The sequence below is a fragment of the Sminthopsis crassicaudata genome, chromosome 3 (genome assembly GCF_048593235.1).
Source record: "Sminthopsis crassicaudata isolate SCR6 chromosome 3, ASM4859323v1, whole genome shotgun sequence".
Classification (NCBI taxonomy): domain Eukaryota; kingdom Metazoa; phylum Chordata; class Mammalia; order Dasyuromorphia; family Dasyuridae; genus Sminthopsis; species Sminthopsis crassicaudata.
Genome location: NC_133619.1, coordinates 375,489,867 through 375,504,521, shown reverse-complemented (window position 1 = coordinate 375,504,521; position 14,655 = coordinate 375,489,867). Strand labels below are relative to the sequence as shown.

Here is a 14,655-nt window from a genome sequence, read left to right as displayed (position 1 = left end):
TTAAGAAATCATTTATAAGTAATTCTGTGATATTAGCAATTTCAACGAAGGAGAAAATGGCCCAATTGTTAATATGGGTTGAAAGTCTTTGCAATACATTAAGAATTGAAATGGAAGTATGGGGTCTTCCAGAAAAGAGGCAGAGGGTTAAGATTCTAGGAAACACTGACTTTCCCAGGTTAAAGTTAGTGAATCTATCCCCACACTAATTGAAGGAAGATAAACATGTCATCTTGTAATCTAGAATATGTGCACCTGTGATATAATGTGATTGGCTGCTTGTTGTTGAGATGGTTGGGGAGGAGGAGGTTGCTGTGGAGGTCCAGGCACTTGAGTTCTAACAGGTTGTTGAGTCATAGGAGGGTTATACACAACTGGACTGCCATCTGGATTTATAAAGGGCTGACCTAAAAAAGAAAAAAAATATTAAGACTTAAAAAATGCCAAGTATAGTTTCTACTAATACAGTGTCATATTAGAAAAAAAATTATTTTGAAAGGTAGATACTATACTTAAGAGTAATATTATCACATTTATAACCCATTCATTTACAGAGAATGGCAAAATATTTGATATAATTAATTTCATATTGTATTTAAGTTAAATAGCATTTAATTATGCTTATTAAAAAGACAAAGAATACCTGCAACTTATTTTAAGTCATTTAAATGAGATTATCAAGAATTATTTTTTAAAACTAACTAAAAAGTCACACAAACCATCTCAAACTCCTCTCTCTCTTTCCCTTCTAATCTAGAGTTTAAACCTTTAAATGGGAAGTTACATTATTCAGTATTTAATTAAGAGTAGCACTTACAATTACACAAAGCAAATAACAAAATGCTATTTAGTAAGCACACAAAATACATTAAAATCAGCAAGGACCACAACTACTTTGATTTTCTTAAAGAAGAATTGTGAACTTCTTGGTAATGACCATAAATGTAACTAAATATGTAACAATTGAAAGCCATAATCCTAGGGGCCATGACAAATAAGAAACAACAGTTAAGGAGTATACACGTACTATTAAGAATATTCAGCTTCCCTTTTAAATAAAGAAAAGCACTTCTAAAACTCTTGTAGATAAATTCTAGTGGGCTTTCCTTAACGGTCTTGGATACAACTGGAGAGATTTCAACATTAGTTCTGTTCTGCTACTTCATTTATTGCTGATGAAAAGAAGCACAATTTAATCCATTAGCCAAAGCAAATATGGGGAAAAAACCCAATACTCAGTCCAAAGTTTGGCATCTACTGAAATAGATTCTTTGGAAAAGGTTATCAAGACACCTCCTTACTGAATATATCCGCCCAATTAGATTAGGAACAACAGAGAACTCAAATAATTATAATGAGTACCTTAGTTATTTTAATTTATTTCCAATAAAGGGGGTGGTTGCTCTTTTATATATTATGGTGGATCTTTTCCTCACTGCTGTTGGATTAAGTTTTTACACTAAAGTAACACATGCCAAGTATCAGAGAAGAAAAATTCTCTATAGAGAAATAATTCCTTTTGGCTCTCTAGTCTCACTACCAGTGTTTTTTCTTTTTCTTTCTTTCTTCTTTTTTTTTAATGAAATGGGAAATATACTACTGAATAGTAAGAACACTGCTATTCTTTCTGAAGATCTGCTGAATCTGTTTTAGAAACTTTCTTTAGTAGTTTCAGGTATAAGCTGTGCTGACGACATAAGCTATTCTCCTAGCATAGGACAGTCACTTTTAAAGAAAGATATGTCTTAATTAAGAATAACATGCTACTTTTAGTTGATAAAATTGATAAAATTTATTTACAATCTAAGTACTATAACAAACTCTTACATTTACCTAGCAAAACACTCAACCATTATTTCCTGAAAGGGAAAAAAATAGTAGGTACAATAAAGACAATGAAAATCTTTTGATTTATATACTCTTTATATAATTTTTATTAATTAATCCATTTATGTATTTTTAAATTTCCTTATCGATTATTCTAAGTGCTGTCTTCTTTTGTATTCTTGTTCTACTTCCAAAAATATCCACAACAGTATTGTTTACATATTAAAAATTCAATAAATGAAATTAATTTTAAATTAAATATTAATCACATGTAAGCATAACTTCTAAGAAATAGAGGGTGGGGATTAATGAATTATATATGGGGCTTTGCTAAAACCCCTTAGATATCTCATATTCTTGGAAAGTAATAAATGTGCCAATAAAGTATATCTATAAGGGAATAAATTAACCATCACTTAGAAGACCTTCATGGTAATTTATGAAGAATAGTAACTAATTAACTCATCTAAATCATCATTTACACTAGAATAAGGAGATACAACAAAGTTCACATTAGTAAAAAACATATTATTATAAACATTTAAACTTTAAAAAAAAAAAATCAAGATCTTAAGAAGAAATAATTCATAAAAAAATATAAAGATGGTAAAGACAAAAAAAAATTCACAAAATGCTTTAATTTTACAAATAACTCCTGAGTTCTTGACTAAAATATCTATAACATCTATATCTGGATACCAACCTGTTTGTGGGTTGATCAGAATACTGCCAGGTGGTATGCCTGCTGCTTCCAAGGGAAGCAAAAAGAAGCTAGTGCTAGGAGGTGCAACTTGCCCACTTAGGCCACCATCAAAGGAAAGAGAATTACTAGTGCTGACAGTTGGATAGACGACAGAGGGGCCATGAGAAGGTTGGCTGAGAGCTGTAACTGGAAGAGACTGCTGGATGTGAGAAAGAGAGCCCGTGGATGACCCTACACTATTAGAAGACTCAGAACCTAGGAAAGGAGTAATAAGAAATTGATTTTTTATTTAGATATAGAAATGTCAGTCATTAAAAAATGCAGACTTAAAAAAATTTATCATATACTTTTATACAGTATAACATGCAGTTACCATATAAAAACACAAGTTTATATGTTAAATTATACTCTTTTCTTGAGTAAGTTTATTACAGTAAATGGCCTACAGAAGTTATTTACAATAATAAACTTACATACTCAAAACATACAATTCAAACAGTCTTCTCACAAAAGCAGACACTAAGCAGTCAAATATATCAAGCAAATTTCCAAAACACAAATTGATAGTTTCTTTTTGATAAATACCAAAGGAATACACAGATTATAATTCTTTTTATAATAAAACGCATAACATATTGAAAGGCCTAAGAACTTGCATCAGAAATCTCTTTATGTAATATATCTGAAATTTCTTCAGATTCAAAATAAAGAAAGATTAAATTAAACAACATTACATATTCTTGCAAATAAGTTGTTAACTCTCTAAGAACTGCATTTGGAATTTACATTATCTTCAAAAATAAAGTCAATCCTCCAATTCTCCATGAAAATGGGATGCTATATAAAATGAATTTGCAGGAATAGAAAATAAATACTATTTATCATTAGTTTCAACTTCTCCAAGTTGAAGTTCTAAATAAATTGCTAAATTAATTACACTGAGTTTCAACAATTCCTCATCTGTCCTCTTGGGTAAAAAAAAAAAAAAAAAAAAAAAAAAAAAAAAAAATCAACAAAGTAGCTAAAATAGTAGGCAACTAGACAATATGCAAATCAGAGTGGCTTTGGATGATCAGCCTCTAAAAAGTTAAAGTTGACATAGTACATGTAGATTTAGTATTTTTCTGGAAAGTTTTAAAATAATTATATAAATTAAATTCTGAAAGGTAGGAACACTGATAAAAAAAAAATAATACAACAACCTAAAACAAAACAAAACTGGAGGAATCTCAAAGGTTAAGACCAACCCCTACATTTTACAGAGAGGTCTAAAGTTACATAGATGGACAATGGTCAAGCTAGGGTTTAAATCCAAGCACCAAACTCAAATATAGTGCATTTTCAGAATCCCATTCCAAATAGAATACTTTTACCAAATAGTATTTCTTAATAGTGGTCATTGTCCTATTAAAATAATTTTTTTCTTTCATGAAAAAAAAAAATATTAAACTTTTATTTCTTCTAAAATTAACAAGAAAATTACAGAAATTAGTTCCACAGAATATATAGTGATTTCAAAGTTTATCTGCAGGTGATTCATTTATTTTATCTGCCAGTTCAAATTAAAATAAGATCTTATGATAAGTTTATTGTATAAGTTTCTTATGTACAGAAACTCTCACAATATTAAACAATATCTTTTTATTTACCATTAAAAGTGTTTTGATTTGTTTTCTGAAAGAAGTGGCAAAGATAAGGTTAGAGAAAAAGTGCTGTTCACTGAAATAAGCAGTTTACAGTAATGATGAAGGTTTTCGAAAAATTTTATCATTGTCAAATATACATGTCTTCCAGAAATCTTCATCTTTAAAATTATATGTCTAATGTGAATGTTCATTTAACACAGGATGACAGTTCTGCTGATTTTTATAGAAATTTTAGCTCAAGAATAAAGGCACACAAAGGAATTGATAGTTATGTGACAATTAATAGTTGTGTGGCAGACAAAAAAAGAGAGAGAAAATAGTCATGAACCAAACCAATGTATTGTGTTTGTGTGTGTGTGTGTTTGTGTGTGTGTGTGTGTGTGTGTGTGTGTGTGTGTGTGTGTGTGTGTGTGTGTGTGTGTGTGTGTGTGTATAATAAAATAAAAGACAAGGAGGGAGGAAATGCTTTAGTCATTTAGAATCTTCCAAAATCTAACCTGGTATTAAATCCCTATTCTCTGCATGTTCCAAAAAAACAAAAACATTTTCCAACAAACTTTACTCATTTCAATTTAGATGAAAAAACACACTATTAAAACTCAAAATATTCTTCAAGGTTCACTGGAGCACTTAGAAAAAAAAGACTACTACTGATATTTGTTCTTCAGTTATTTCAATTATACTTGACTCTGTGACCCCATTTGGGGTTTTCTTGCCACCTCATTTTACAGATGAGGAAACTGAGGCAAACAGGGTTAAGTAATTTCCCAGAGTCACACAGCAACTAAGTGTCTGAAGTCGTATTTGAGTTTGGGTTTTTCTGATTTCAGGCCTTTGGCTCTACCACCTGTGGCATCAAACTGCCCCACTACCAATATGGTTATTTCTTTATATTCTAGCTGAATGACTTGGCTATAACTTGGGCAAGGGAGATAAATGTTCATCAAAGAAGTTTAATTTGAACAAATTTCTAAAAATTAGACCTTACAAGTCTTTTTATTTCAAAAAAATGTTTAAAATGTGCCTCTGATATATATAAAGAATTATTGCTTCCAGAGATATTTGGATGCTACAATTTTACGTAATAAGCCAAGGCATTAAATTACCAAGAAATTTATTATTTTGCTTCATAGCATTTTAGAGACATTTATACCTGTTTTTGAAAGCCTGCCTATGCTTTTGCTGCTTCCAGAGCTATCCCCTCTTGTCAGAACTGAAATTCCACTGAAGCTGCTGGCTTTGGTTACAGCTGGCTTCAAATTGCGGAGAGAGCTATCAGAATCTGTGCTGCTCCAGGGACGGGGCTCAGAGCACCTCAGCTCATTCTCAGTGCTGCTCTGATGGCTGGTGGCTGATCTTCCAGATGCTTCTTTATTGACTCTGGAATTTAGAAAATAAACTTTGAAAACACATATGGCTTTTAAGAATGTAGGAAGATGGTGGCAAAACAGGCATGAGGGATTTAAAAAAAAATTTTTAAAACAAGTGTCAAGTACCTAAATATCTGGCGTCTTTGCTGTGTACTATTTGCTTCCTCTTCTTGGATTCTGTAGGAATTTTAAGAAGGCATTAATTGATTACTTCAGCAGAATTCAGGTAATGATAAAAAAGGACGCAAAAATCTACTTACCTTTTGTCAGTAAGATAGCTCTCTGGGGAACACAGGGACTAAAAAGAAAGGATAAATGCAAAATGCTGAGTTATGGCCAACTACATATTGTACCTGTAAAGAAAAAACCTCACAGACAACAAAGCAACATTAAATTTTTGAAGTTTTTACCCAATATTTGTGGTAAGGATATAAAAAGATTCTTTAAATTAATAATCAGCACCAATTTCAACATTTTGAAGTTAATAAGTTTATATTTAGTTTACATACATCTTGGGCAAATATTCGATCTCTAGCTCTCTGATACTCTTCTTCTCGCTCTTCTATAGATTTGCTTCTTCTGTCATCTTTTAATCGTATTCTCATCTAAATGAAAATAACAGTTGTGAATATTAACACTGAAAATGAATTAATGCCATAGTCAGAAAAATGTTTTAATTACAGTTACCTGATTATCATCTTTGTCTAAACTAGAGTTATCTCTTTTAAGGATATAACGTTTCTGAAAGTCTTCACTTTTATCGTCCTTGATATGATCATTAAATTTCTGATCTGGTCTAAAAAAGAAAAGAACAGAAAGCATAATAATGTAGTTTGACTCTTAATTAAAAACACTGATTTGACTACCTTATTTTGTTTTAAATTTTATTTTTAAATTACATTATTTTTCCAATTACACATAAAGATGGTTTTCACTTAAATTTTTCTAAGTTCCAATTTTTTTCTTCCTCTTCCTTACCCTTCCCCCAAGCTAGCAAGAAATCTGCTATAGGTTATATGTGTCACATTCATTTTTTTTTTTTGAGGCTGGGGTTAAGTGACTTGCCCAGGGTCACACAGCTAGCACATTCACTTTTTAAAACATATTTCTATGTGAGTCATTTTGGGAAAGAAAAATCAAAACAAAGGAGAAAAAAACAGGTCAAAATAGTGTATTTCAATCCACATTGAATCTCCATAGTTTTTTCTCTCTGGATGCAGATGGCATTTTTCAACCAAAATTTATTGGAACTGCTTTGGATCAATGAATTGCTGAGAAGAGTCTATCTATTATAGCTGATCATCACACAATCTTGCTGTTGCTGTGTATAATGTTTTCTTTAAAGACTATTTTAAAAAAATACTCAATTTACAAAGAATTGTTATGTATAATCTTTATTTCTATTAACTTGTCCTCTATGAGATTCTAGAACAGTAGAAAATTGTTTTTCCAAAGGTTAAAATTATGATCAACTATAATGATTTGATAGAGAAGATGTATGTGATACCGTAGATCCAAAGAGACTGAATGACCTATCTTTATAAATACCTTTCATTTTACCTGAGATAATCTTTTTCTATTCTCCCATTAGCAGAGATGTAAAGAAATGCTGCCATTCTATTATTATTGCTGAATTCTTCTGGGAATTCAAGGCTTTTTCTTATTTAAGGGTCTACCTTATTCTTACAATGCTAATGCCATTCAGAAAGAGATAACGCTTAGTTTGTAATTAAACTGCTAAATAACCAACACCTTAAAAAGGATGACCAACAATAATTTGGAGTTGAGGGAGAAAAGACTTGACTTAATGCTGGAGATGATGGATATCAGGAAAGCAAGAGAAAGGAAGAATGATTAAGAAGGATATGAAAAAAAGAAATTTTGTCCACTTGATTATTAGTAAACTCTAAAGCATTATATAAATGTGAAAATTATTACTCCAATGCAAAATCAATACTAACATTGCTCCTGAGAAAACACAGGTGAATATAAACAATATGAGTGAAAATTTTTAAAAGATTTAGTTGGACAACTGGAGCAAGGGATCGATAATATAAACATGTCTAGTAATGCAGAAATAAAGTAAAAATATTTCCTTAAGTCAATTGAGAAGAGCCATAAGTAGCTTAACTTTAAAATATCAACTTTTTAAATAGCTATAACACCATCACTTTACTATCTTTAGTCATGTGATTCTTCAATATACAACTAGGGACAGGCTTATAATTGTATGAAGTCATATTTTCCTTTATCTTAATGACTCAAGGATTTTATGCTTTAGATATGCCCTAAAGTAAATAAAGTTGAACCATGTGCCTTGCAACTTCTCTAAGAGCAGCTGGATTTCCACCCCAAGTAGCATTAGCAGGCATTTCAGCTAACCTTAAGACTGTCTTACCTCTTTCTTTTACAGGTGCCTGAATTTACTGCCCTGCAATCGCCAACTTCCCGCTCTACTGAGACACCCCAGTGTGCACTGGGTTGTTGACTTCCATAACACCACAGGTTCAACGCTGGAGCGGGGAATCTGCCTATGAGGAAAAGGCAAGTTTGTTTTTATTCATTGGAGCAGATCTCTAAGGTTTTCTGTTTTAAAACCTCCTTTATATCCCAGAAGATATAAAATAAGAATACAGTGTAACTTCAATGATTTGAAATTTCAATTATCCACAATTATGTCAGTGTTCTGTGCTACTTGAAATGTATGATAAAAAATTTCAAATTAGTTAATTTTTTTGGTCTCAAATTTTAAAAATGCTACAACTTTCTAAAATGTCTTATGATATTCAAATGACTGAGGTTACACTGTATTGAAAACCTTAGAGAATCATTAGTCTAAAGGTTAGTCAAAATGCCTGCTAATGAAGATATATTTGGGCATCCAGCAACTTTTAGTAAAGTTGGAAGGTTTGGTTAAAATAATTGTGGTTCACCTTTAGTTTGACTGCTCTTCAAGCTTATTCCCTTAACTGAAGTCTGGGTTTGGATATGATTGTAGTTCCTAACTGATTGAGAATACAAAAAGTAGTTGGGGAATAGGCAGGAAAAGCAATATATTGAAACAAAGTTAAATACTTAGGCTCTACAGTAAAAAGGACCACCTATCAAAGCCATTTATACCTTATCAGTTTAGTTCTAATTGTGTCAAGATTATGAAAAACAATAGGTGATGGTGTTTCTTAAACTCAATTCGTACTTTTCATAAATGAAGGATTTACTGTAAAGTGAAAAGTGAATTTTCAAAACCTTAAGTCAGGTAAGTAGCTTGAGTGAACTATAATCAAATGGGATATAAATAAATATAATAAATATACCCACAGGCCCTAAGATAAAGAAGGATTCAAGGATGTCAAGAAACAATCTAGGAAAAAAATCAAGTCTTTTTAATACCTTTTCAAATATATGGATGCTTATTATAAGATGGATGACTGCCAGCTAGATTAGTTGGTAGCATACTATTAAGGATCCAAGGTTGTTGAGCCAACCAAAAATATGTCTTCTGTGCCAGTCTTATATATGGTCAGTCTGAGAGGGTGACATAATTGAAGAAGACATAAAAGAGTAGTGCTTTCCTTAAAATATCAATACTCCCCTGCTGCCATTCTACCATTATTGCTAAATTCTTCTGAGAATTCAAGGCTTTTTCTTGTTTAAGGGTTCACCTTATTCATAAAATTCAAATACCAAGAAATAAAACTACTGAGTAATAACGCCTTAGAAAGGATGAACAGCAATAACTTGAAAATGAGGGAGAAAGGACTTGAGCTAATACTGGAGATGAGGGGTATCAGGGAAGCAAGAGGAAAGATGGTGAAGAGTGATAGAAAAGGATATAAGAAAGAGATTTTTGCCCGTTTGATTTTTTTTATGTTAAGTATGTCTGTCCTATACATGCTGAGGTATTGCTAGATCTCTCTGATTCTGGATACCAGGAATATAAAAAATGACTGCTACTAAAGAGTATTTATGCATTTTTGAATGATATACAATGTATACATAGCAACTTCAAAAATATTAATTCATCATATTAAGTTTTCATTTATCTGCCATATTTAGGCTCAGGTTGGAACAATTTGTACTGAAGAAATAAGTGATTTATTATTATTATTATTATAAAAGGTCATTTAAATGTCAAATTAACTAAACTGATAAAAGCACTAGGAGAGATTTATATGAAAGGTGTTATAGGAGAAAAGAATTATTCCAGCAATATACATAAAAATATTTATCTAAATACATGTAGACACAGAGACACATTTTTAGCACTCACATTCTTGTATTGCTAGTTTTGTTCACTATGACTGACTTCCCACTCTGATCAACATTGTGGTCTAATCCAAAGTAAGCAGCTACTCTGTGTAATAGCATCCTATGGTAAGATGTCATTGGGGGGAATTTTTTTCTTGGAGACCTAGAAATAAAAAACAGACAAAAAGCAAATTTAGAAATTAATAAAATTGATGTTGGCAACTTGGTTTGTTGTAAAATTTCAGAACTTACTCATTATTACCAATGAAATCTAAAATTTCCTGTTCTAATTTCAGCAGCATCATTCTGTCCCTGAAAAACAAAATGTAACAATTTTCATATGAAAAAGTGAAATAATCATAAATGTAACTGAATTTAAAAAATACATATGATTGATATGTTTTCATCTAAGAAATGAATTCTGAGGCTTGATCACCACAGGATTCCACAGAACTGGCTAGTTTTTCTAAAAGAGTCAACTTTTAAAGAATGAAAATCTTAAGTTTTATTAATTTATAAGATAGCCTTGTATCACAGGAAGATTGCAATGAGGCAGAAATAGGATATAAATTTTTCTCTTGCTTTTATTGTCAGGTAAAGAAAAGATTTAAAAAAAAATCTTTATTGTGTTTACAATGTTATTACCATATAGTATCCCACAAAACAAGAATTAGACTATGGGATGCCAAGAACAGGAATATCCTCAGGGAATCATATGCTGGAGGAATTGAGAATCACAGGACAATGGCATCAGAAATATTTATCACTTCAGTTAACTAATTATGGTGAAGGGGAAGTAGACTTGCTCCACATTTTAATGAAACCTATACTTTTAACACAGAGTTTTAGGCACTTTTTCTTTTAAATAAAACACAACAACACAACCAATAAGAGTAATTTTTTTCAAACATGTAAAATAAACAAAGAACCCTTGGGATCCTGCATAAGCTCTTTCAGGCTAGTATGATAACAGTTAGTACTGAGTCTATAAGTCATTTAATAACACCCTAGTGGTCTAAAAAAGCAATCACAGATTCCCAAAGGCCTCATTTTATGCACTGGGTATACAGCACTAGAATTATTTTTTTGTAGTCACTAGAAATTTCATATATTAAGAAAAATACTTAATAAGAGACCACTAACATTAACACTGAACATCCCTAGAAAACACTATCACAGTATGGTGTGTGTGTGTGTGTGTGTGTGTGTGTGTGTAATAAAAAAATTTTTTTTTCAGAAATTCACTAAGTCAACACATAATACAAGTCTCTAAAGTTCTGTCTTTTTAGGCTGTCAAACCAAAATTGACTGATTCTCAAAGACATAATGGTCTTACTAAAATCTTTTAGTGAATTGTGCTCACTGTTATATTGATTCTTTTTATAAGGCAGAGGTACTTCCATTAGAATGTTTTTGAAACTTCTTGTACATTTTAAATAGCTCTAAATATTTCTCTGATTTGGGATACAGTTAATTTTCAAATAGGAATATTTCCAAATACAAATCAGAAAAGCCACTGATCTGATAAGGAAGTTAGCACACACTTATTTCTGTTTGTGCAAAAAAGGTTGCAGGTGTTAATCTCATCATTTTAGAATGAGAAATGATTTTTATAGTGTCACTTAAAAATTGAGTAATATGCTACCACTGAGGTTTATCCCTTTCTATTTTCCAACTGTTAACTGAACAGTAAGATTACTATGAAAATTTTAAAAAGTCAAGAAATATTTTTAAAAAATCTAATATGTGCCAAACAGTGTTAAGTCAATCACATGTGATGCAAAATTCCACACATAATTTTCTTTTTCCAAAACATCTGAAAATTAAAATTCTTGTTGATAGAAATTAATTATGAGTAACTGGTGGTTTCAATCCCATGAGAGGATATTTGGCACTTCTACTTCTATCATATAGAAGGTTATTTTATTCTCTTTCTTTTCTTTCTTTTTTTTTTTTTTAAAGTGTTACACATATATAACAGATTGGATTGCTTGCCATCTAGGAGAGAGGATGAGGGGAAAGGGGAAAATCTGAAACACAAGGCTATGCAAGGGTCAATGCTGAAAAATTATCCGTGCATGTTTTGAAAATATAAAGCTTTTAAAAATATAAATAAAAGAAGTGTTTTATATATATGCTTGTTATCACAAATAATGAAGACATTTTCCACAAGTATAAAATCACCTTGTTTTCTCAGATTTTCCATTTGGCAATGATATTTTTTTTAACGTTTTCTGGGTCTGAATCTCAAATATGGAACAGACTGAATTTTCCTTTGTGGGATAAAATCTGGAAAAAATTTTGTTTTCCTATAAGAGTGAAACAAATCCTAATAGACTTAATTCAGGTGTGTTTCTAGATTAGTTACAATCAGATTTATAATTCCATTACTGCTCTTATTATGTTTCCCCCGCCCCCAATTTCTGTATGTATTTTTAAGCTTTATAATACTCATTTCACTGTTTTTAGTATTTTTTTGTTAACATGTTAACTCTTGTGATCAAGGCAGAGTCTTGTCTAAGCTTACAAATGCTAATTTTCATGAATAACATTTTATGAAGAATCTTAATGAATGAGCTATTTATAATGATGGACAATATCCTTTGTAATATCAGAAGTATTTCTAAATATATTCACTTTAAAAATGAAATTACTCAAAATAAAATTTTAAAGTTATATCTAGATATATATTATCTCTTTATGAAGGAAGACTAAAACTAATGGATTACCGTCCCATTGCAGAGTAAAGGGATGCTCATTATTAAAGTTGTGTCAAATATTTAGCTACTAGAATTTATGCCACTATGCCAGAAACGGAATTCATTAAGTGCAGAATTATATATGTATATTTTTAAATTATCTGTGCCAAAGCAAAAATATCTGTCTTCTTCCTGCCCATCCAGAAAGATCCTTGGCCATTTCTCCCCAGTAATAAAAATGTAAATTAATTTTAACATTAACTTAAATCAACTAAAATTAGGACAGTTATGCTGCTGAAAGAAGAAACTACATATCACAAAACTTTCTAAAAGTCAAACACTATTGACTACTGAATATTTGTAATAAGCTATAGCCATGCTGCTCTTCCATATGCAATAATAAAGGTGAAATTAAGGGTAATGAGTAAAATAAAGCATTAAAAAAATTTATCATTTAATCTTGGGTCCAGTTTACTAAATGCAAGCAAATTAGTTTTTCTTCTCCACTAGTTAAATAGAATTTCTGCAATATATACAATGATTACAAAAATGTACTTTTTTTTTTTTTGTTAGCACATGCAATTTCTAGTAAAGTCACTGATAGCCAAATTATGAGTTTTAGGAGTTTATCAGTTGATATTGCAACATTATCTAAAAAAGTTTTTTTTAATTGGTTATTTAAAAAATTTACTTCAGATAACTTTCAATATAAATCATAATCATTGGATTAGGCTCATTCACTAACTGGACTAAGGATGAAAAAATTATATTTCATAATCTAAAATAGGAAATGGAAAGCAACACACTTTTTGGATATATATATATGTTTTTAACAGTAGAAGAAAATTTTAGCATTCTAAATTTGTTATGAATGTTTCAAGGATTAAAAATAAATTTCAATGTCACAAAAGTTGTAAACTTACCCAATATTACACCTTGTGGTTAATATTAGATCTTTAAAAAAAAAATCGGTAGAAGCTGATAACACATTATTAAGTAAGAACCATGAAAAAATTACTATTCACACTTAAGTGAAAGCTTGCTTACAAAGCCAGTAAATGAGTAAATCTTTTGTTTCTCCCCCATAAGATTTAATATTAGCCACAGTTTCCAGTCTGATGTTGATACTGGCCATATTTTATATACTAGCTGTGAAATACATATTCATAATTAGCCTAATCTATCAACAACCATTTATTAATAATTAACTAGGTAATTAAATATCTGTATTAATGGAGAAAAGCAGAGAGGTGGAAAAACCAAAATGAATTGATATCTGGCTTTGAAATGTTTTATGCTTACATTTACATATGGGTGGGTCTGATTTTCTAGGCATTTTGGCCTTTGGCTCAATTCTTCCTTTTTTGTCCTTGTTATAAGTGGATAACACCCCTTAGATAGATGCAAAACACCAAGTTATATAGAACTGTCTGTTATCTCACTCTAAAAATTTGCCATTTTTCTGATTTATACCTTCCATGGGATGGCAAATATTATTTTTTAAAAGGCTTTCCCCACTGGGCTTTGTGGTAGAGATTCAAGTAAAAATAAACAATAACAATCCTATATAGAAAAGTATAAATTAGCATAAGTAATAAATATGAATGAGAAGGAAAATTATTCACAAGTTAAATTTCAAAAAAATAAGAGATTGATTACATGAATATAGATATCAAAATGTAATTCTACTTTAATATATTTTGAACATCCAGGATTTTAAACACTAAACAACTAAAAATGGCAGAAATATTTTCAATTTGAGAAAACATTTACTCAAATAACTCTTAACAGCAAATAACTTCAGAAAGAAAAGCATAATAACACTATTTTTAAAATATAAAAGTCAATTTAAGAAATACTTTACATTTTATAACATGTTTTATTATGTAAGCAGAGTATGTTATGGCAAAGCAAAATTTTGTCTCATAATTAATTAATTCTATCTTAAGTAAACAAAGAATATAAGACATAAGATCATAGTGAAAAATACTATCAAAATACATCCTCATAATACACATAATGAACATCATCTTAGCTCTAGCAAACAAGTTGTTTCTAACCTCACTGAAATCACTATCTATACTTATAATATTCTCAGTAGTCAAGATAGAAAAAAAGCAAGATTATTGGTATACTGGAAGTGATTTAATTTAAACCTTTTT

At 30.4% G+C, this 14,655-nt stretch overlaps 1 protein-coding gene across 19 annotated transcripts in view; it reads right to left on the bottom strand.

Annotated features, from left to right (window-relative positions):
* R3HDM1 (R3H domain containing 1) overlaps positions 1-14,655 on the bottom strand; it is a 92,195-nt gene that overhangs the window by 49,004 nt on the left and 28,536 nt on the right. For 8 of the 19 annotated variants that reach the window (XM_074301904.1, XM_074301906.1, XM_074301907.1 and 5 more), the window contains 10 exons: positions 10,047-10,106; positions 9,817-9,957; positions 7,945-8,073; positions 6,234-6,342; positions 6,056-6,151; positions 5,807-5,844; positions 5,673-5,723; positions 5,330-5,556; positions 2,531-2,785; positions 256-407 (listed from right to left, as the gene is read on the bottom strand). In XM_074301904.1, the coding sequence (XP_074158005.1) occupies positions 256-407; positions 2,531-2,785; positions 5,330-5,556; positions 5,673-5,723; positions 5,807-5,844; positions 6,056-6,151; positions 6,234-6,342; positions 7,945-8,073; positions 9,817-9,957; positions 10,047-10,106 (1,258 nt within the window). Of the gene's footprint in view, positions 1-255; positions 408-2,530; positions 2,786-5,329; positions 5,557-5,672; positions 5,724-5,806; positions 5,845-6,055; positions 6,152-6,233; positions 6,343-7,944; positions 8,074-9,816; positions 9,958-10,046; positions 10,107-11,978; positions 13,249-13,795; positions 14,148-14,655 lie in introns of those variants that run through there. The other 11 variants (XM_074301909.1, XM_074301911.1, XM_074301915.1 and 8 more) reach the window with 5 other exon arrangements.